General features: G+C 44.2%; 1 protein-coding gene and 1 pseudogene across 1 annotated transcript; both read left to right on the plus strand.

Moving 5' to 3' along the window:
- The first annotated feature begins 2,749 nt into the window (after positions 1-2,749).
- On the plus strand, positions 2,750-3,308 carry LOC116893586 (annotated as a pseudogene).
- Positions 3,309-9,940: 6,632 nt separating this feature from the next.
- LOC116893587 (retinoic acid early-inducible protein 1-beta-like) lies at positions 9,941-21,045 on the plus strand. Its single transcript, XM_032895285.1, has 4 exons — positions 9,941-10,034; positions 19,844-20,086; positions 20,536-20,778; positions 20,984-21,045. Exons 1-4 carry the CDS (start codon positions 9,941-9,943, stop codon positions 21,043-21,045), a joined length of 642 nt encoding a protein of 213 aa, XP_032751176.1.
- Positions 21,046-22,780: the final 1,735 nt, after the last annotated feature.

The raw sequence follows: 22,780 nt of genomic DNA on the forward strand, positions 1-22,780 counted from the left end.
TCCTAGAGCTCATCTCCTGCCACTGTTTCTGATTTGCATAATTAGCGTGGCTTGCACAATTAGGGATGCTGGAGCTGGGGCCTAAAGCTGATTTTAGAGTCTCTCCGCACAGATCCTTCAAAGAAATTCAAGTCTAAGGCCAAGTGTACAAGAGGCCTTCCATAATCATTCCATATCCTCCCTCTCCAATACCCCTGAGGCTTTTCTCCACTCAAAGAGGGGGGAGTTATTTTTCCTTGATTTAGGAAGTCTCTATTCTGTTTTCTCAATCCTGGATTTGAAGAAAACCACCTCCTCTAGCACTGCCTATCTCTGTACTTCTTTTGGTAGTTAGTGGATCTCCCGGGTCTAGAAATAACAGGAGGTATAACAAATTCACGGAAGGCTCCCTGGAGCGGAAGGTGGAGCGCGGCAATCCACCGGGGGAGCTGCTGCTTGGAAGCATGATGTCTAGTCTAGGGTCTTATTCTGATGTTCCCCACGAACTAAACATTGGATCGCCGGGAACATCTCAAATTAAATGACAGCCTCACTCTAGCCTTAAGTAGAGAAAGAAAAGCATCTGTAACTCCTGTGAAATCAAACTCCCCACACCCCACCCCTTTGCTCTGCCAAAGTTCAGTCCAATCTTTTGATTTCAGGATACCTGCCAAGCAGAGTCTTCCAGCAGCAAAAGAGGCTAGGCAGAACAAGATGCCAAGGACATACTATTGCCCTGACTAAAAACAAGCACAGCATTGTGGGTATAGCCAAGAAACATAGAGAGGCAAACAAGAGGTACTCAAGGGCCCAGCTCCCAGTGCTAACAGGTGAGGTTCCCTAGCTACTGACCATTGGACGGGGCCAAACATCTGCCTTCCACCCAGGTTCCAGTGCTGACAATATATAGCTAAATAGACCTGGGCTTTAAAGAGGAAATTAATAAATTCCTTAAAGAAATACAGGAAAATACATTCAAACAGGAGAAGGATATAAATAAAACTGTCTAAGACCTGAAGATGGAAATAGAAGCAACGTAGAAAACACAAACTGAAGTGATCCTGGAGATGAAAAACCGAGGAAAGAGAACAGGAACTACAAATGTAAGCATCCCCAACAGAATACAGGAGATGGAACAGAAAATCTCAGGCGTAGAAGATACAATAGAAGAAATCAGTATATCAAAGAAAATGCAGAACCTAAAAAAGTTACTATCGCAAAATATCCAGAACATTTGGGATACTACGAAAAGACCAAACCGAAGCATAATAAGAATAGAAAATGGAGAAGATTCCAAGATCAAAGGCCCAGAAAACATTTTCAACAAAGTCATAGAAGAAAATTTCCTTAATATAAAAAAGTGATGCCTTTAAACATACAAGAAGCTTACAGAACACCAATGAGATTGGACCAGTCAAGAGAATCCTCCTGCCACATAATAATCAAAACTCTACATGTACAGAACAAAGAATAGTAAAAGCTGCAGGGCGGGGGGGGGGAGGCCAACTAACATATAAAGGCAGACCTATCAGAATTACTTCTCAACAGAGACTAAAAGCTCGAAGGGCCTGGACAGAAGTCTTGCAGACCCCAAAAGACCATAGATGTCAACCCAGACTACTATAGATAGCAAATTTTTTAATCATCATAGATGGAGAAATCAAGATATTCCATGACAAAACCAAATTTAAACAATACCAGTCCTACAGAGGGTACTAGAAGGAAAATTCTAACCCAATGAGACTGACTGCACCCTAGAAAACAGAGGAAATAAATAAACTTACACTAGTCATATTGTCCTGGCTTTTGTTGCTTCTAGTGCTGGCCTTTAGCTGTCTGGTTCTCTGGTGTTGGCCTGGTAGTCCCTAGTGGCAGCAGGCCTCTGGTTGTCTTGGGTTGCAGCAGTCCTCCAGGTAAGCAGGCAGCACTGGTTGTCCTGGTTGTCCTGGTTGTCCTGGATAGCAGCAGATCTCCAGGGAGGCAGACTGTGGCCCACACAGTGGAGTTCAGACCTGGGATTGCAGGTAGAGGTGTGGCTTGGAAACCACTGACTTTTTGTTTTAAATGCCAGTCATATTTGTTTCGATCCTGGGTCTCTGGGCTGCCCAGTCTCTCATTTCTGGCCGACCAAACAGTGTCAGTCATGAGTTCCTTCTTATGATGTGGGCCTCAGCTAAGCTTTCGTTGAAGCCTACATTTTCACAGCATATAGAAACTGGACAACAAGTGTTACAACTATCTTTCTGAAGACTAACCATTTTCCAAGTTTTCTTGCCCCTCTCCCAAAAGGACGACACCCCAAATCAGCACAAAGCAATTTTAAGAGAATGATACCCCATTCCCAAGAGGTAGGGTGGATGATTTTTGGTTATTCAAAGGGTGATCAATGTTTATTTTTATTTTATGGGGATTGGTTACAAATTGCTCCTGGTCTTGGTCAGGGAGGCATCAAAGAAGAGAGGTTAGATTCAGGGATTCCTTTTCCTCTCTTCTATCCTTTCTGTCCTACTAGTATTGGGGGAAGTGGGGGGGAGAAGGGATAAAAAGAAAAAGGGGGCAGGGGTAGCTGGAGAGATGGCTCAGCGGATAAGAGCACTGACTGCTCCTCCAGAGGTCCTGAGTTCAATTCCCAGCAACCACATGGTGGCTCACAACCATCTGTAATGGGATCTGATGCCCTTTTCTGGTGTGTCTGAAGACAGCTACAGTGTACTTACACACATGAAATAAATAAATAAATCTTATAAAAAAGAAAAAGATAAAGGGAGGATATAGAAATACTAAGAATAATAGGAATGGCCTTTTAGCCAAGATGGTGACGAAATCGAAGAAGGAAGATCCTGCCCCTCCCAAAGCCTAAGCCAAAGCGAAGGCCTTGTAAGCTAAGAAGGCACAAAAAGAAGATCCGAAAGTCACCCACTTTCTGGCAGCCCAAGACCCTGCGTCTCCGGAGGCAGCCAAAATATCCGTGGAAGAGTGCACCCAGGACAAACAAGCTTGACCAGTATGCTATCATCAAATTCCCACTGACCACCGAGTTGGCCATGAAGAAAATAGAGGTCAACAATACGCTTGTGTTCATTGTGGATGTCATGGACAACAAGCACCAGATCAATCAGGCCGTGAAGAAACTCTATGACATTAATGTGGCCAAAGTCAAGACCCTGATAAGGCCTGACGTGGAGAAGGCGGCATATGATTGCTTGACTCCTGATTGTGATTCTCTAGATGTTGCCGACAAGATTGGGATCATCTACAGTGAGTACAAATGGCTAATTCTAAATATACACCTTTTTTTCACCATTAAAAAAATTAGGAATAATGGGTAGATTATTGAAATCTACTTTTAGAGCAAAGAATATTCATAAGCCAAAAATCTTACATTGGTATTATCTTTGTGGTTGATACAAAATTGAGGTGGTATTTTGCTACATTGGTATTGATCTTTTTATATTGATACAGAATTGAGGTTGTATTTTGTTACACCGGTACAGACAGATCTTTGTATATTGGCACAGATTTAGGATTGCATTTTACTGCGACATGGGAAGGTATTATGCCTACCTGTATTAAGTTCCACTCCTTTGAAAAGGTGCTACTACAAACTGTTTAGTATAATTAAGCAGTGCAAGCTGATAATCAATCAAATGTAAAGGTCTTGTAGGTACTAGTTTAGTTATTTACAAAAATAAGATTTCGTTAGTCAAATAGTAAGAAAGTTTAGTTTCTCAAAAAGTAAAGAGCTAGAAACAAAACATTTAGATATACTAAATAGAGATAGATGATCTTCAAAAACCTGAGAGACCTATAGAATGTGGCAATTAAAGATATTTTATTAATTTAAGCCTTTTTTTTCTTTTTTTTTTTTTTTTTTTGACAATGAGACAGGTCTGCTCCTGGCAGCACCCTCATTTTACTTCAAAGAAGAATGTCCATCTGGAGTTTGCTTCAAATGTGGCAATCTGCCCCTGGGCAAGAAAATGCCCTTGCTTAGAATACAGTAAAAAAAAAAAAAAAAAAAAAAAAAAAAACGTCGAAAATGGATACGTGGAATACAGGGAAGTCGATTGTTGGGCTTTGCCAAGACTAGGTAAGCAGTCCTTCATGATTTCTGCTTTACAAAAAAATGTCTGTCAGTTATACTGGGCCAAAAGCTGAAGATAGATGCTCCCATCATAGAGATAATTTCAGGAGACTGTCCAGGCAGCCAGCTCCTGTCATTTCTATAGATTTGGAAGCGGCTTGCCTGTACTTACTGCCAACACAGATAATATTTATTCTTTCTCAGGTCTCTGATGGGGTTGAAGACTAGATAGTTATAGTCTCACAGTTAGACTTAAGTTGTTTAGGATTTAAGAAGATGTCTTTAAGTCTAAGAAGTTTTAGGTTGTTAATGCAAATTATGATGGAGATTGATTTAGACACAGAACTCTGGAGTCACCAAGACAGAATAGATAATGGAAATACTTTCTCCGAAGTTGCCAAATAAAAATGGACCGGATATTTTGAATGTCGTTCTTACCTGATAGTTTTCATAATTGTTATTATTGTATATAGCTTGTTATTAAAAGAGAAAGAACCTTTTAGACAAAAGGGGGAAATGTAGGCATGATGTTTTTGTGCACTGTGTAAAATTTAACCTTGTATTATTCAAACGCTGATTTCTCCGCTCCTGTATCCAGCTGCAATCCAGACATGGCATTGTAATGTTTATTTTAAGTGATTCCTCTTTCAAGTTTGAGTAAACATTGCTCCCCATTTATTCTCTTATTTATTAATAAAGCCGACCAGCCAATAACTGAGTAGAGGAAGCAGTGCCCCTGTCAAAGGGATCAGAAAATGGACCTGCTTCCTTCACTTTGACCATAGTTTAAATGGTCAGTAAAGCCTTATATGTAAGCTCCTTTGCACCCACAGGACTGACCCCAGCACTCAGGACACTTCTAATGCACAAACGGGACTATTAAGTCAGCATTCTCTAAATTAATTTTGGAAACCAGTGAAGATTGGCCCAGCTCCTTGCCCTTTGTAGGGTAAGATATACTACTGATAAGGCAGCGTTCATGCTCTATGAGATTGTGTTTCAAAGGCAACCTGTGAGGATCTCTGCAAACACCACAGCCAGCAGAGCCGTGTGGATGCTATGCTTTTGGCCAACAAGTTACATGGATATAATTAGGGGACGGGAGGGGCATGTGGAACGTCACAGTACTCCTCACAGGGAGCCACTGAGCTCCTGCTTCTCTTCAAGGACTTAAGTCTGGGTACCCTGGCCCTTACTACACTCCTCCCCCATCTTCTTCAGTGGCTTGACAAAATTAGGAGAAAAGTTACTCTCTCTCTCTCTCCCTCCCTCCCTCCCTCCCCCCCCTCTCTCTCTCTCTCTCTCTGTGTCTACATTAATGAGGAGGGCAAGGTAGCAGAGAGGAGTAAATAATGATGCCCTCAGCCCCACAGGGATCTACTGATGTGATAGGTACAGTTCAGAACCCTGCCGCAGGGGCAGTATTAGCTCCCTTGGACTGCTATGCTCAGAAGAATGCATATCCTAGAGATTCCCCACAAGCCCTCCACCATTCAGGGACTTTTTTTGGCCTTTCCCAACTTCCTGAGGTATTTCTCCAGCAGATCACAGAAGATGCTTCCAGGGACAAGTCAGCCACGCTGCCTGCATTTTTTTCCTTCCTTCTTTCTGTTGTCATTGCTTTAAGGCGAGGCTTCACCCTATTGCCCACACTATAGAATTTGAGACAATCCCTTCTCTCCCTCAGTCTACCGCGCTCTGGGGTTATAGGTTTGTGACATCGGTCTCAGCTTTCAATGCCCAAGTGATACTTAAACCACCAGCGTGCTCAGCTCTCTTCCCTGCCCATCTGGCCTTCCCTACTTTCTCATCCACAGAATGCCTTTTACCACATCAGGGGGCAATCTGTGCGCATGCCTGAAGACACCTCAGTTAATCGGGGCCTGGAAAGCCTTGTCTGCTGTGGAGAACCATGGCAATGGTACTGGGTGGGGCCTTTGGAAGCTTCTGCCTTTGTTCCCAGGCCCATGTAGTCTACCTCCTGTGGAGAGGGCATCAGATAATGGTGGTCATTTAGAAAGGACTAGGTTTGGAAATTTCAGGCTCCAAATATTTTCAACCTGGCAAGTCTTACTTTACCTGCCCCTGTATCGACTACTCAGATCTGCATTTGGAGGACAGCGGCAGAAGACGATCTGCTGAATGAGTAGCAGATTTGTCCTGTAACCCAGATTAGGGAATTTCCCACGGACAAGTACTGGTGCTGATGCCCCAGGGTGTCTTCAAGAGAGCTGTGAAAGCTGCATCTTCTCCAGCAGCAGTAGGCTGTGGGCTGCCTGTGACTTCTGGGTCAGCTAGAAATGGCAGGCAGAGGTCCTGCGTTTGAGGCCTCTTATTTCTCCATGAGATGCCCAAGGACCCCTTAGATCCCACAGAACACACAGGGCACACCTTGAAGCCTGAAATGCTCCCTGAGGGAGAGGTGGCAACTTGCTTGGGAACTGACCTCGGTCACTCCCTCAACATGAGATAAGATTTACAACCGTCTGTGTAACAGGAGATGCTCTGTCAGACAAGAGGCCTTGTTTCTCCCTGCTAGGCTCTTAACACTCAGTGACTTGTAAGTCCCTCCAGCAATGTCTCACTTCTGGATATCTTATCTGACGGTGACCTGTTAACCTGAGGGAAAGAGTTCACTTTTTGATGTCTCCCTGAGGCCTGATGAGCCTTCTCAGAGGCTGCTCTTTCCCAGGGCCCAGTACCATGCTGTACATAACAAATGCAACTCCAAGTATAACTATATATGGTGGCAGTGAGGGCACACATGCTTTGGTAGTAGACAGTAGCTCTCTCATTGAACTTAAGACAAACTCAGCAAGAGGGATTCCATGCCTGGTACTGGAAACCTAGCTATCTGATCAGTGCTGGGGTCATGGTTATTCTACAAGAATCTACAACCACTGCCTTACGAAGCCAGCATAATCCCTAACAACTATCAATACACATTTGTCCTGAAACCCACAGATAAGTGTGTCCTTCACCCCCCCCATCAAGAAAACGTCTCTTTGAAACTGATGGAGATCACTACAGACTACAGAACACCACAACCAATCAATATGCAGAGCTGTGAAGCCCAGTCCCACAGGATACATCTTCAAAACTCTGCCATACCTAAGCCTCAGGGAACACTGCAGAAGAGGGGATGGGATTCCAATGTTGTCCCTCTAGTAGAGTAGACAGTGCTCTTAACCTCTGAGCCAGATCCAGGCCCCAAAACCTGCTTTTGATTGGGATATTTTTATGGTTGTAGAACTTTCCTGAAGGTCTTAGATTCCAGTGTCACAGCACTAAGGAGAAAAGTACAGCCCTGCTGAAAAGATTGCAATTGTCTTCAACTGAGAGGTGGGGGTAAAGGAAGGAGGTGGAGGTGGGGCAAGGGGAGAATGACTAGGGAGGGATGTGGAGGGGGCTGGGCGAAGGGGCAAGAATTGGGACAACAAGAAACGGGACAGGGAAGGGCAGAGTGATGGGGAAGGGACCTGGAAGAGCAAATGAGTTTGGGATTAGGCTGCAGAAAGAGGGAAGCCGATGGGAAGTGCAGCATGGCTGAGGAGATCCGAGGGTGTCTTAGTTAGGGCTTCCATTGCTGTGAAGAGACAACAAGAGCAAGAAAACTCTTATAAAGGCAAACATTTAATTGGAGCTGGCTTGCAGTCTCAGAGGTTCAGTCCATTATCATCCTGGCAGGAAGCATGGCAGCATCCAGGCAGATGTGGGGGTCAGAAGTTCTACATTGTGTAGAAGAATGCAGATCGATCCATGCTTATCACCCTGTACAAAGCTTAAGTTCAAGCGGATCAAGGACCTCCACATCAAACCAGACACACTCAAACTAATAGAAGAAAAAGTGGGGAAGCATCTCGAACACATGGGCACTGGAGAAAATTTCCTGAACAAAACACCAATGGCTTATGCTCTAAGAGCAAGAATCGACAAATAGGATCTCATAAAACTGCAAAGCTTCTGTAAGGCAAAGGCCACTATTGTTAGGACAAAACGGCAACCAACAGATCGGGAAAAGATCTTTACCAATCCTACAACAGATAGAGGGCTTATATCCAAAATATACAAAGAACTCAAGAAGTTAGACCGCAGGGAGACAAATAACCCTATTAAAAAATGGGGTTCATGGATGTAGATCTCTCCTGAGAGACATACCCAGAATACAGCAAATACATAGGCGAATGCCAGCAGCAATCCACTGAACTGTGAACGGGACCCCCGTTGAAGGAATCAGAGAAAGGACTGGAAGAGCTTGAAGGGGCTCGAGACCCCATATGAACAACAATGCCAACCAACCAGAGCCTCCAGGGACTAAGCCACTACCCAAAGACTATACATGGACTGACCCTGGGCTCCAACCTCATAGGTAGCAATGAATAGACTAGCAAGAGCACCAGTGGAAGGGGAAGCCCTTGGTCCTGCAAGACTGAACCCCAGTGAACGTGATTGTTGGGGGGGAGGTGGTAATGGGGGAAGGATGGGGAGGGGAAGCCCATATAGAAGGGGGGGGGGAGGGGTTAGGGGGATGTTGGACCGGACCGGAAACCGGGAAGGGGAATAACAATCGAAATGTAAATAAGAAATACTCAAGTTAAAAGATAAAAAAAAAAAAAAAAAAAAAAGAAAAGAAAAAGAAAAACCCACCCCCTGGCAATTGACAAAGACACCCTGTTGGGGCTTTTCTTATATTGGTCAGGGGCAAAGCAGATAACCCGTCTTTGCTCATCCTAGGTTGATGCCTCGCTTGGTGGACAAAGCTGTTTTATGCCTAGGACTGATTACAAAAAAACCCAAATGAAATGAAATTAAATCCAGGCACTACAGTAAAGGAGGGGGAAGACAGAAAAAAAAAAAAGTTCTACGTTGTGGTCAGGAGGCAGTCCGGAGAAAACTCCTTTCTGCAGGGAACTAGGAAGAGGGTCTCATTCCACACTGGGTGGAGCCTGAGCCAAGGAGACCTCCAAAGCCCACCCCCACAGGACAAACTTTCCCCAACAGGGCCACACGTTCTCCATTAAGGCCAGAGCTCCTAATAATAGCAAGTCCCATCGGCCAAGCATATCCGGCCATTGAGAGAGAGACTGGTGGTGTGGCTGATGACGCAGGACAGAAACTTTTTTAAGAGTAACCCAAATGCCACGGGCCTGAACACTGCTTAGGGCTGGGACTGACCTTAGGTTCCACGAGTCTCACGGAGGGAATGATTTTTCATTTGTGGGCACAGGCAACTGCCGAGGGACCCACAACAGCAGAGCAGCTACGAGTCACCTCCTGGGGAGGGGCTGATTGCTTTAGAAGCCTTTGAACTTTCGGGACAGTGACGTTCGCGTAGCCTCACTCGGTTCTTAGTGTCCACTTTCCAGTTTGGTGATAGGCTGGCCCACTGGTCCAAGGAGGAGCAGCTGCCTGTCACCTCCGGGGAGGGGCTGATTGCTTTAGAAGCCTTGGAACTTTTGGGACAGTGACGTTCGCGCAGCCTCACTGGTGATAGGCTGGCCCACTGGTCCAAGGAGGAGCAGCTGCATGTCACCTCAGGGGAGGGGCTGATTAATTTAGAAGCTTTGGGTTGTCTGGACAACAACGCGGCCTCACTCCTTGGCTTCCGCCTCCGTGCGGAACGCCCTGAAGCGGGCGGGGCAGTGAAGTGGGAGCACCTCACTCATTCCAAGTTTTCCACTCGGGGTTCGACAGAGCAGCGGACCGGTCCTGGCCGCGAACCTCAGGGAGGAATAAGCAAGCTGCAAAGTTCCCGACCATTGCTGGAGTTCATAGCCGTGGCGACTGGCATTTTTGTGAATCTCTGAGCCGGATTCGGGGCGGCACAGAATCCTCACCGCTTTCCTCGCGGAGGTTACATTTCTTGCTCAGGCGGGTATGGCAAAGAATGAAGCCGCCAAACACCATCCTTTCAAGGGAACTCTGCACCTTCTGTTTTTTCTGGGCTGTCTGGGGTCCACGCTGTGCGCCGGTGAGTTTCAGGGTTCCAACAGAAGGTGGTGGTGTCGGTGGGGCGGGAGGGAGACAAGTTTGTTGAACCACCGTGTAGCGTTATCCCGTCCGATCTCTCAAATGCTCTACCACTGCCCTGTACATGGTTACTCCCTGGTCCTGCCCAACAGAGAGGTCTAGGAAAACCTGGCTGGTAGAACAAATAAGGAGAGCAAGATCGCAAAGGGAACCCCTGGTGAGCTCAGCTCCCGGGTCTCAGCCACACGTGATCCACAGGAATCCTGCCAAGCCCCTAGGCAGAGCTGTAAGCTGTTCAGACAGTTCTCCCAGACTTTTCTTTGACGACAGCCAATTCTATGCTCTGAATCCTGCCTTCCCCTGGTATTCTCTGCAAGCCATTCTGGGACGTCTTGTTCTCAAACTTCCTTTCCTACATTTCGTGGTGTTTTTCCAGTAGATCACAATAGGAGCTTCCAGGGACAAGGCAGTCACAACCACTTGTGTTGTCCCGCGTTTTACCCCCTTTTCTTGTTTTGTTTTAAGGCAGGATTTCACACCATTTCCTAAACTATAGAATTTGCCACAAACCTTCTCTCCCAGGTCTACCTGCTGGGAGAGAGAAAATAGGTTTTCTTCAGGGAATGACACTGGGAAGATCAAGCCATCCTGGGAGGATCTTGTACTGGAGTAGTTGACCAACAAATAAGTCATGAAATAGCGCGCGCGCGCGCGCGCGTGTGTGTGTGTGTGTGTGTGTTTCTTCTTTTTGGATGATGCTGAATTTTGTTTTTTAGGTATCTTGTAGCTATTGGGTGTGTTTTTGGAAAGAACCAAAAGTTTTATGTGGAGGGAGGAGAGAATCAGGAAGAACTGGAGGGGGGGAAGATATGATTAAAATATATTTCCATTTTAAAATGGTTTTAAATAATAAAAAATAAAATGGCAAAATCTACTTATAAATGCTAGGTATAAACTCAAAAAAATGTCATGTATTACATCTAATGCTTGAGAAAAAGGGTCTTTCCTTTCTTTCCAGATCCCCGTGCGCACTAACCAAAGGCTCTACCCCTTAGCTAGGGTCTCCTCACCAGGGCCAGCAAGTCCCAATAGCTGTGGGTTCTTAGACGGGCTTGTGATATAGAGACAAACTGACCCGATTTCAATAAAGCTGCTCAGTGACAGAAATGACAAGTTTTTTAAATGTATGGTTTAATGTTGATATTCTTGTGGATTCCTCTATGTTGTTCTGCCCCAAGAAGGCAGCTTACAGACTCCTCTTCATCTCTTTTGTCTTTAATTAGTAAAGTCCAGCCACATCTGGATTGGCTAACCATCTATGTGCCTTTAAGATCTCTGTGTTCTGTTAGCCATGTACCCCTTAAGCAGTCAGGCCCCAGGCTGTTCCTTCCTTTCTTACTCCTCAGTGGATCACTGTCCTTGATGTTACTGCTCCTGACAGAAAATCCTAATGGGATTTTTCTGTACCTTATTTGCTGGGATTCAGGACTACAGTTTCCTAACAACACCCCAAGCCTTGAGCCATCAGCATCAAATCAGAGCTTCCATCAATGCTGGTGTCCTTCTGCCTGGTCATTCTCAACATGGCAGCTCCAGCATCCCACAGAGCAGCATGGACAGTGCACATTTCTCAGAATGCTTTGCTGTTCCGATCACTCTGACAGGTGAATGTCTCTGAGGTTTTCAACACTACTTGTCTACTACCAGACTCAACCATCCTAGGTTTTATCTGGTACTGGTACTGAACAGTTCTAGGAAACCATTCCAAGATGTTGTTGTAAAAATATAAAAAATAAAAAAGGGCTGTCTTTTATCCCCACTCGGTCCGGCATTGCAGTGCCCCAAGATATCTGCTGATATCTTGCCAGAAGCACACATTTCAATTCTGTGTCAGCCCAGACCAGCCTCCCCACACTCCCTTACGCTTAAATCTACACATGGAAGAACACACAGCACAATAACCTTTGACCCAATTGATAATATATAATTGCTCACCTAAACATACAAAGCCCAATACACATCCATCCCTTAAGAACATTCGTAACAACCTGTAAAGGTACAGCCTGCAATCTTAACGTCACCCGCCATATTCTCCTGCCACGGCTTCTCTCCCTCTCCCTCCTGTTTTTTCCATTCCAGTCTACTCCTCTTCCTTCAAACTTCTCTCCCACCCATCCTTCCTTCTCCTCCAATGACAGGCCTCCTTCTATCCTGTACCTTCCCCTCACCTGCATTTTACAAATTCAAAGGGAAGAAGGTTCTGGTAAAGTCACCTGAGTTCTGAGTATGTGACTTGGCAGCCATCCTTGGGGCAGTGGAGTTAGCATCAAAATACAGATAACTCCAGGGCAAACCACAACATTTCCCCCTTTTTGTCCAGTTAAAAGGCCTTTTCACTTATTTGTAAATTGAGTACAATTATTACCATTCTATAAGTTAAAAAGCATACAAAACACTCAACACCCAGTCTATCCCCACTTAAAATGTTCAGTTGCTTTAGTTTCCTAAGTCTCAAAGTCATAGTCTGCCCACAGTCATCATGTCCAGGCCTGTGACAGCAATGCCTTGTTCCCAGGTACCAACTTCCATCATGGCCAGTGTCCTATTCCTTCTAAGAAATGCTGTGACCATTGTAACTTGTATGAAAGGAAACATTTAATGGGTCTTGCTTACCATTTCAGAGGCTTAGTCCATTTGTTCTCAGGGTGGGGAACATGGCAGAGCATAGCTCAGAGTTCTACATCCCTACCTAAAAGCAGCAAGAAGAGAGACTCTGGATCGAAAACTAGTTTTCCAAACTTCAAAGGCTAGCTCCAGTGACACTTGCACCGATAAGTCTACAATTAATCTGACAAGGCCACACTCCTAATTTCATTACACATTTCTGTTGAATCCCTTTTGACATGTGGATTTCTCTGGGCCGTTTTACACATGCCCTTCACTACACGGTTTAAACGTTCTGGATTTTGAATTTCGTGTAACATGATCCAGTCACTGATCAGGTTCTTTCCAGCCATTCCTGGAGCACGTGGGCATTACCTCCAGAAGGTTCTGCTTGCTGACCACTCAAAGGCCGGCGTATCTAAAGCCTGAGGAAAAAGATGAGGTGAAAGTCCCTGCATCGCAACCATGAGAACCAGAGTTGGTGCCTAGAACCCATGTCTGAGATCCGAGTGTGGTGCTCTCTGCTTTCACTGTCGGGTCTAACAAGGCCGAGGTAGAAGCCAAGGTCACTGGCAAGCCTGTGTAGTCTGCTTGGGGAGTCCCCAGCATCTTAGAGAGAGCTTGTCTGATCAATACTACTGTGGCACACTTGTAAGAGGTTAGATATATATTTTCTTACTAAAATCGTAGTCCCTGTGTAAATACTAATAAGACATTTGTCATCATCATCATCTTATTAGCATTATAATTATAATTATTATTTTTTTTATTACTTATTGGCACACATATAGGGAAGTCAGAAATGCTTTCTTAAAATCACCTTCACTGTTCCTCATTTAACAAAATCATTTCCTTTAATGAAATATCTAAGTGGGTTTTCTACAAACAACTGGGTACTTCATTCTGGTCCATCTTAGTGCCAAGTTTGTGACCTTCAGTTCACAACACAGAGCTATTCTCATCTCTAGAGGGCTCATGTTCATGTCCCCCTGAACACTTCTGAAACAGTGGACTCAGTGAGAAGGAATCCCAGCCTTTTAAGGACAAATACCAACCTTAGGAGTGGTAGGCTAGGGAATGGAGAGTGGGGGAAATAATGGAGATAGGGAGAAAACAGATAAGAGGCAGAGAGGGGAAGGGAAGACCGAGCTGGAAGGGAACAGGAAAGGAGTCCCCAAACCTGCACCAGTCTACCTCATAGCAGAAGGTTCGGGGAGGGAGAAGGAAAAGAGGATTTTATATTTCTTTGTTCGTTTTTTTAACATCCCTTTTGCATTTTTTATGTTCATAGGAGCTTTATTTTTAATAGCCAGAAATTGAAAACAACCTAATAATAATAAAAATAATTCAAATAATGAATTAATAAAGAAATGTAGTACATTTATACGGTGGTGTGCTACTCAGCCATTGAAAACAATGACACAATGCAATTTTCAGGCACATGGATGAAACTAGAAAATATCCTGAGGGAGGCAACCCAGACCCAGAAAGACACACATGGCATGGACTCACTTATAAGTGGCTGGTATCCACAAAGTACAGGATAATCACGCTGCAATCCACAGACCTAGAGAAGCTAAGCAACAGGGTGGGCCCAAGGGAGGATGCTTGAATCTCACTCAGAAGCAGACTTAAAGTAGACACCAGACGTAGATGGAGGGAAGGGACTGGGTGGAAGACAGGATGGGAAGGAGAATGAGGAAGGGGATCAGGTGTGGGAAAAGGGGGGGTGGGAGAAGGCTTAGACAGAGAACAGAAATCAGTGGGGGGCATCTCTGGGAAGAGCCAGAGACCTGAGATGGGGGAGGCCCCTGGGAGTCTACTGGGGTGACCCTAGCTGCAACTCCAGCAGCTGATGGAAACAGATGTAGAGACCCACAGCTAAACATTAGGCAGAGCTTGGAGAGTCTTGTGGAAGAGTAGGGGCAAGGGGCAGGGAAGGACTGGTCAAGGACACCTATAGAACCAACTAACTTGAGCTCCTGGGGTTTCACAGAGACTAAACTACCAAGCAAAGAGCATGCACTGGCTGGACCTAGGCCCTTACCTGTTTGTAGCAGATATGCAGCTTTGTCCTCATGTGGGCTCCCTAACAATTGGAGAGGGGGCTCTCTGACTCTGTTACCCACCTTGGATCTCCTTCCCTTAGCTGGGCTACATTGTCTGGCGTCAGTGGGAGAGAATGAGGTTAGTCTGAGACTTGATTTCCCATTGAGGGGGTTTTCCCCTTCTCTGTGGAGAAGGGAAGGGAGTTGGGGGGGAGGGACATGTGAGGGTGGGATTGAAAGGAGAGGAGGGAGGTGGGGCTGTCAGTGGGATGTAAAGTGAACATATAAATAAAAAAATAAATTAACATATGAATTAATGTTTCTAATTTATTGGTTAATACCTACTCATATGGAACCCTAATCTGTTTGTTAATCTCTTGTGGGAGAAAAAGACTGTGATTCTAGTACTTCAGGGGCTTAGCAGGTGGCTCTCAGGGTTAAGGGCATCCTAGGCTATAGGATGAGCTCTGTCTCAAAAAAACAGATGAACAAAATGAAACAAATGATGTAATGTACTCAATGACAAAGCAGAAAGTAGTGATTATGTGGTTAAATTGTTTCTCAAAAGTTACTGGAGATGGAGGCATGGTAACCTAGTGGTAGAACTCTTGCCTGGCCTATGTGAAGCCTTGGGTTCAATCCACAGAACCAAACAAAAAAAAAAAAAAAAAAAAAAAAAAAAAAAAAAAAAAGAACTGTATTTTTGGCTTTGAAATGTGGAATGTTGGGTGACTTGATTTTACTCTGGCTGTCACTAACTAGTCTACAGAGATAGGCCCCTTAGTATTTCCCTCATACAATCTATAGTGTATATTACTTTGTTTTTGTTGAATATTTTTATTTACATTTCAAATGTTATTCCCTTTCCCAGTGTCCTGTCCTTAAGCCCCCTATCCCGTCTCCCCTCCCCGTTCTTCTATGAGAAAATTTCCTCTCCCCAACCATCCTCCCTTCCCTCCCTGATATTCCTCTACCCTGGATGGTCCAGCCTTGGCAGGACCAAGGGCTTCTCTTCTCATTGGTGCCCAACAACGCCATCCTCTGCTACATATGCAGCTGGAGCCATGAGTTGGTCCATGTGTACTCTTTGGATAGTGGTTTAGTCCCTGGGAGCTTTGGTTGATTGGTATTGATGTTCTTATGGGGTTGCAGGCCCCTTCAGTTCCTTCAAACCTCTTCTAACTCCTCCAATGGGGACCCTGTTCTTAATTAAATGGTTTGCTGCTAGCATTCACCTCTGTATTTGTCATGCTCTGGCTGAGCCTCTCAGGAGACAGCTATATCAGACTCCTGTCAGCATGCACTTCTTGGCTTCATCAATGTTTTCTAGGTTTGGTGGCTGTATGTATATGTGCTGGATGCCCAGGTGGGGCAGGCTCTGAATGGCCATTCCTTCAGTCTCTGCTCCAAACTTTGTCTCTATATCTCCTCCTATGAATATTTTTATTCCCCCTTTTAAGAAGGACTGAAGCATCTGTACTTTGGTAGTCCTCCTTCTTGAGATTCTTGTGGTCTGTGGATTGTATCTTGGGTAATTTGAGCTTTTGGGCTAATATCTACTTATTAGTGAGTGCATACCATGTGTGTTCTTTGTGATTGGGTTACCGCAGGATGATATTTTCTAGTTCCATCAATTTGCCTATGAATTTCATGAAGTCATTGTTTTTGATAGCTAAGCAGTACTCCATTGTGTAGCTGCACCACATTTTTTTTTAATCCATTCCTCTGTTGAAGGGCATCTGAGTTCTTTACAGCTTCTAGTTATTAACAATAAGGCTGCTATGAACATAGTGGAGCATGTGTCTTTGTTATATGTTAGAGCATCATTTGGGTATATGCCCAGGAGTGGTCTAGCTGGGTTCTCAGGTAGTACTATATCCAATTTTATGAGGAATCTCCACATTGATTTCCAGAGTGGTTATACCAGCTTGCAATCCCACCAACAATGGAGGAGTGTTCCTCTTTCTCCACATCCTTGCTAGCATCTGTTGTCACCTGAGTTCTTGATCTTAGTCATTATGACTGGTGTGACGTGGAATCTCAGGGTTGTTTTGATTTGCATTTCTCTGATGACTAAGGATGTTGAACATTTCTTTAGGTACTCCTCAGCCATTCGATATTCCTCAGTGAGAATCCTTTGTTTAGCTCTGTACCCCATTTTTAATAGGGTTATTTGACTCTCTGGAATCTAACTTCTTGAGTTCTTTGTATATATTGGATATTAGCCTACTCTGGGATGTAGGATTGTAAAAGATATTTTCCCAATCTGTTGGTTGCTGTTTTGTCCTAATGACAGTGTCCTTTGCCTTACAGAAACTTTGCAGTTTATGAGATCCCATTTGTCAATTCTTGATCTTAGAGCATAAGCCATTGGTGTTCTGTTCAGGACTCTTTGATAGTGCCTGTCTTTGTCACTGAGGTGTATTTCCTGAATGCAGCAAAATGCTGGATCCTCTTTATGTATTCAGTTTGTTAGTCTATGTCTTTTTATTGGGGAATTGAGTTCATTGATGTTAAGAGATATTAAGGAATAGTGATTTGTTCCTGATATTTTTGTTGTTAGAGGTGGAATTATGTTTGTGTGTCTCTCTTCTTTTGGATTTATTGCAAGAAGATTACTTTTTTGCCTTTTCTAGAGCATAGTTTTCCTCCTTTTGTTGGAGTTTTCCATCTATTATCCTTTGTAGGACTGGATTTGTGGAGAGATATTGTGTATATTTGGTTTTGTCATGGAATATATTGGTTTCTCCACCTATGTTAATTGGGAATTTTGCTGGATATACTAGCCTGGGTTGACATTTGTGTTCTCTTAGGGTCTGCATCTGCCCAGGATCTTCTGGCTTTCATAGTTTCTGGTGAGAAGTCTGGTGTAATTCTGATAGGTCTGTCTTTATATGTTACTTGACCTTTTTCCCTTACTGCTTTTAATATTCTTTCTTTATTTTGTGCATTTGGTATTTTGACTATTATGTGAGAGGAGGATGTTTCTTTTCTGGTCCAATCTATTTGGACTTCTGTAGGCTTCTTCTATGCTTAAGGGTATCTCTTTCTTTACGTTAGGGAAGTTTCCTTCTATGATTTTGTTGAAGATATTTACTGGTCCTTTGAGCTGGGAGTCTTCACTCTCTTCTATACCTATTATCCTTAGGTTTGACCTTCTCATTGTGTCCTGGATTTCCTGGGTGTTTTGGGTTAGGAACGTTTTGTGTTTTACATTTTCTTTGATGGTTGTGTCAATGTTCTCTATCTTCTGCCCCTGAGATTCTCTCTTCTATCTCTTGTATTCTGTTAGTGATGCTTGCGTCTATGTCTCCTGATCTCTTTCCTAGGTTTTCTATCAACAGGGTTGTCTCCCTTTCTCATTTCTTTACTGTTTCTATTTCCACTTTTAAATCCTGGGTGGTTTTGTTCAATTCCTTCACCTGTTTTGTTTTCCTGTAATTCTTCAAGGGATTTTTGTGTTTCCTCTTTAAGGGCTTCTACTTGTTTACCTGTGTTGTCCTGTATTTATTTAAGGGAGTTATTTATGTCCTTATTAAAGTACTCTATCATCATCATGAGATGTGATTTTAAATCCAAATCTTGGTTTTCTTCAGTGTGTTTGGATATCCAGTATTTGCTTTCATGGGAGAACTGGGCTCTCATGATGCCAAGAAGTCTTGGTTTCTGTTGCTTAGGTTCCTATGCTTGCCTCTTGCCATCAGGTTGTCTCTGGTGTTAGCTTGTCTTGCTGTCTCTGACTGTGGCTTGACCCTCCTGTAAGTCTGTGTGTCAGCACTCCTGTACACCAATCTGGGTACAGAGAGCTGTGGGACCAGTTCAGCTCCATGCGCAGGCAGAGACCTTTCTCAGACTGCTCCTGGCTTTGTGTCCTGAGGCCTGCAGGCGGGTTGATCGGAGGAGAAGAGTTGGTCTTACCTCTGCTCTCAGGTTTGTCAGTACTCCTGGCAACTGGCTTTCAGCTCTGGGCGTAGGCAGAAACCAGAAGGGTCCTGCCCCTGATTTCTCCTAGCTTCCTGTGCCCAGAGCTCTCAGGAATGTCCTCACTTCTGAGAGTCCAGCGCTCTTCCCCACAGGATGTGGGTACAGAGAACTGTGGGACCAGTTCAGCTCCATGCACAGGCAGAAACCCAAAGGGTCCTGTCCTAGACTACGCCTGGGTTTGTGTGTCCTGAGGCCTGCAGGTGGTTGATCGGAGCAGAAGAATTGGTCTTACCTCTGCTTTCAGGTGTATTAGTGATTCTTGGTGGCTGACTTTCAGCCCCCTTTTGCATTTTTTAGTGTAATTATATTGCAAACTTGTTAAAAGTTACTTAAATAAAATATTATTTAATTTTAAATTCTAGTGCTCACACAAGCACGTGACAGTAAGTATAGCAAGCCTTACTAGGTCTGGCCTGCTTCCTTGTGCAGTCTGCTGAACCGGATAGCTCTAGGGTATTGAATTGTCTTTAGCTGTTAGTGAAAGTCTGGGACATCAGGAGCCATAAGCATGCTGGGAAATAAAGACTTAAGGAGAGAGATTGGGGCTTCAAGCAGGTCACCGACAGACAGGGATCTCTTCCTGAGAATGGATTAGGTGTGTGGTTTAATGTGGGGGAAGCTGAGGTCTGATGGCCAACAGTGCTGTGTGACAGAGCCCAGAGGGAGCAGGGATGAGCACTGAGCTCACAGCTGGCAGCTCCCCTCTCCAGGTCAAGCTGGGACATTGCTTCAGGAGCTTCCCTCAACGCCAGGATCCATGTTGAATTTCCATGTGTTCTGTGATGCCTCCCTTTTCCATGAGTGTTCAGATAGATTTTCATCCCCAGGAACATGGATGTTGTCTGACATATTTTATTCTTTACTACTTGATAATAGTCACTAAAAATACTTGCAAGGTAAATCTCCCTGGTGACACATGCATATGGGGAGTCCCTCTCACTTAAAACAGTCAAGGATGGCACCGAATTAAGGCTCCAGAAACTGCAGGACCTCTTGCTTAGATGTTTCTCTTCCTGACCTTTTGTCCTTCAGAGAGATTCCGAGTATTAGATCACCGTGACTCCTTTGGCTCTCTGCTCCCACTTTGAACCTCACCCGCATGTTTCTCTCACAGATATAGGCTCTCTACGGTGCATCTTGACTGTCAAATCTGCTATCAAACCTGGACAGCCTTGGTATGAAGGACCATGCTCAGTGGACGGAAAGACTCTCTTTCAGGCCACATCTTTGGGTAAACTGACAAAGGAGGAAAATGGCACTCGGGCATGCCTAAATTTGCCTCCAAGCCTGAAAAATACTTTAGAACTGATGAGGAACCAGCTGCGTAACATGGAGTCAGAGCAAATCAAGACCATGGGTAAGTATGGGACAGAAGAGAAAGGTAGAAGTTGTCAATTACAACCAGGAAGAACATGTAGGAATGGAGCTGTGGAAGTGTTTGCATTAAAGAACTGAATATTGACCCAACCTGGAAGGACGTGGTACCTACTGTACAAGAAACAGCAGGATATTCTTTTGGCTTCTCGTGGTCAGCTGCTCTCCGCGCCCCCCCCCCGCCCTCCCTGCTTTCCCTACTCGCCTCTCCTCATGGTCTGGTTTAGTCTGCTGGCTGTGCACTCTTCCTTCTGTCTGCTTGCTTTCTGACATCTACAATAAACAGTGTTGCATACTTAAAAAAAAAAAAAGAAACAGCAGGATAAAAAGGAAAGAATGCAGATCCCTAAGCTAGCAGAGGAAGGCTGGACCGTTGAGGGGGTGATGGCTATATAAAGGCTGGAAGATGATTGTGTTTTGTGTCTTTTGCAGGTAATAACAGCCTCCAGGTCACCATGCAATCTCAGTATAATCAAGGACAACTCACTGATGCCTTCTGCAACATCAACATTAATGGACGGTTTTCCTTCTGGTTTAATCCAACTAAAGATACCTGTAGATGGAATGGTCAATGGGAGAGAAACGAGGAACTAAACAGGAGTCTACGGATGCTGCTTGTGGGAGATTTCGGCCACTGCTACGAGGAATTGTTGACACTCTCTGGAGAAACACCAAGTAAGTCATTAGGTAGACTATCACAAGGAAACGTCCACAGGGTGGGAAAGGCATGGCTGTTCCCTTGAGAAGCCTGATGACTTCCCATATGGATGTGAGCATGTGTGCATAATGGAAAATTTGATAGACTGAGTGAGTGATTCATTGGTGGTCTTTCTCTCTGTGGAACCAGTGACGACCACAAGAATTTCTCTTTCCCATACAGTTTCCCTGTGCTTCTCATTCCCTATTAACCAGTGGTCCAGGCCCTACATGGCCTGCCAGTGAGCCCCAAGTCTGTGTGCATCACTGTAACTTCCAGCCTTTTCTCGCCCTATTATAGCTGCCTTCCCACCAGCTCCAGCATCACTTTTGAAGTCTTCATTATCTTGTCACCATTACACACTTCTTATTATGCCAACATACAGAATGTTCTAACCACAGGAAATATGTCCGATTGTTTGATGGTTCAGTAGACATACTCTTTCTTTGATAGTGAAACAAACTCTGTAAGAACATCTTACACATGCATCCTATTCCTCTTTCTATCCAGGACCTGGAAAAATAGTTATCACATATGAGTTGTTTGGGCTTCCCAGAGAGAGAAGTTGCTGATGGAGGTGTGTTTTTAGTTTTAACTATATATTTTTGTGATTTTTTAAAAGGATCAACAACAGTAAAGACCCAGGCTATCGTACAGCATACACCTGCCACCCAGATTCCATTGAACAGTGCCCAATCTACATTTACGATCCAGAGTCAAAATATATTTCTACATGTAGGAAAATATATTTCTATATGTGTTTTCATCACATTGATCACTTCGGAGTCTTTGCAGTTGCTATGATGGTGAAGAAAAAAGGTAAGGATCAGGCTGGGTTCTCACTCTTGGTCTTGGTAGTATGAGTCTATAAGGACAGGAGACGGGTTCTAAAGGTCTGACTGAAGCACTGTCCATCACAGTGGCCCTTTGTCTACTAGAACGATGCCTTGGCTTAGTCTTCAGCCCCCTCTCCAAAGTAGTGTTGGAGATGACTGTTGTTGGGCACCGGAGGAAGGCAGAGTCAGCATGATTGTGCAGTTAGAGGAGGATGAACCAGGAATGTCCTCCTGAGGGAACAGAGAATCCAAAGACCGAGGATCCACATAAGATACAAGGGAGGCAGAAGTGACGTGTTCCCTTCTCATAATCAAAAAAAAGTTACCCCAAGACTGTGATTAAAGTCTGTTTTCTTTCTGGGGATGACATGATCTAAAATAATAATTCTTACAGCTAGGGCCAAGTCTGTACATTAGTAGCTTAGGGCAGTCCTTAAGATGGGAAGATCAGAATGATCAGACTACTCAAGGAGTTGGCATTGAGGGATCTCCCTATAATCCCAGCACTAGGAGGCCGATGCAGAAGGATCACCAAGTTCAAGGTCAGCCTGGGCTGCGTAGTCACATCTTGTCAAAAGAACAAAGAAAAGAAAATCCATTCCTTTAACTTGGTCACTCCACTTAGCCACAATTCAGTGCATGTGGAACTATGATTCCAATGTCTCTGTCCTCTGAAGTTGAAGTCACCTGTGTTTAGGCAGGTAACGTGAACCCAGTGCTCACTGCTGTCTTTCTTAGATTTGCCAAAAACAGTCTAGAGTTGAAAAACAGAATTGTGATAAAGATTGCCAGTGTTCTATTTTAATATGATCAAAAAGGTTCCTCTGTAGGCATAGGCTGGTAAAAGGTTTCATATAATATCAGACGAAATATAGGATATTTACGTAAATACAATTATTTTTGAATAACTTTAGTTGTGTACGACATTTTAACTCTACCTGTATACTTAGTCAAACCTACAATTTGAGTATGGGGAAAAGTGATGCAGGAGGACTGCCATAATAGTTTAAGCCTGTGGTAGATTTTATACTAAACTCAAGGACAGCTTGTGGGGTAAAGTGAAGCCTTGTCCCCAGCAGAGACAGAAACTCAGGTGTATTTTTCTAGTCTTTCATATTTGCTGATTTTTCAAGTTTCCTGATTT

The sequence above is a fragment of the Rattus rattus genome, chromosome 2, assembly GCF_011064425.1.
Source record: "Rattus rattus isolate New Zealand chromosome 2, Rrattus_CSIRO_v1, whole genome shotgun sequence".
Taxonomy (NCBI): Eukaryota; Metazoa; Chordata; class Mammalia; order Rodentia; family Muridae; genus Rattus; species Rattus rattus.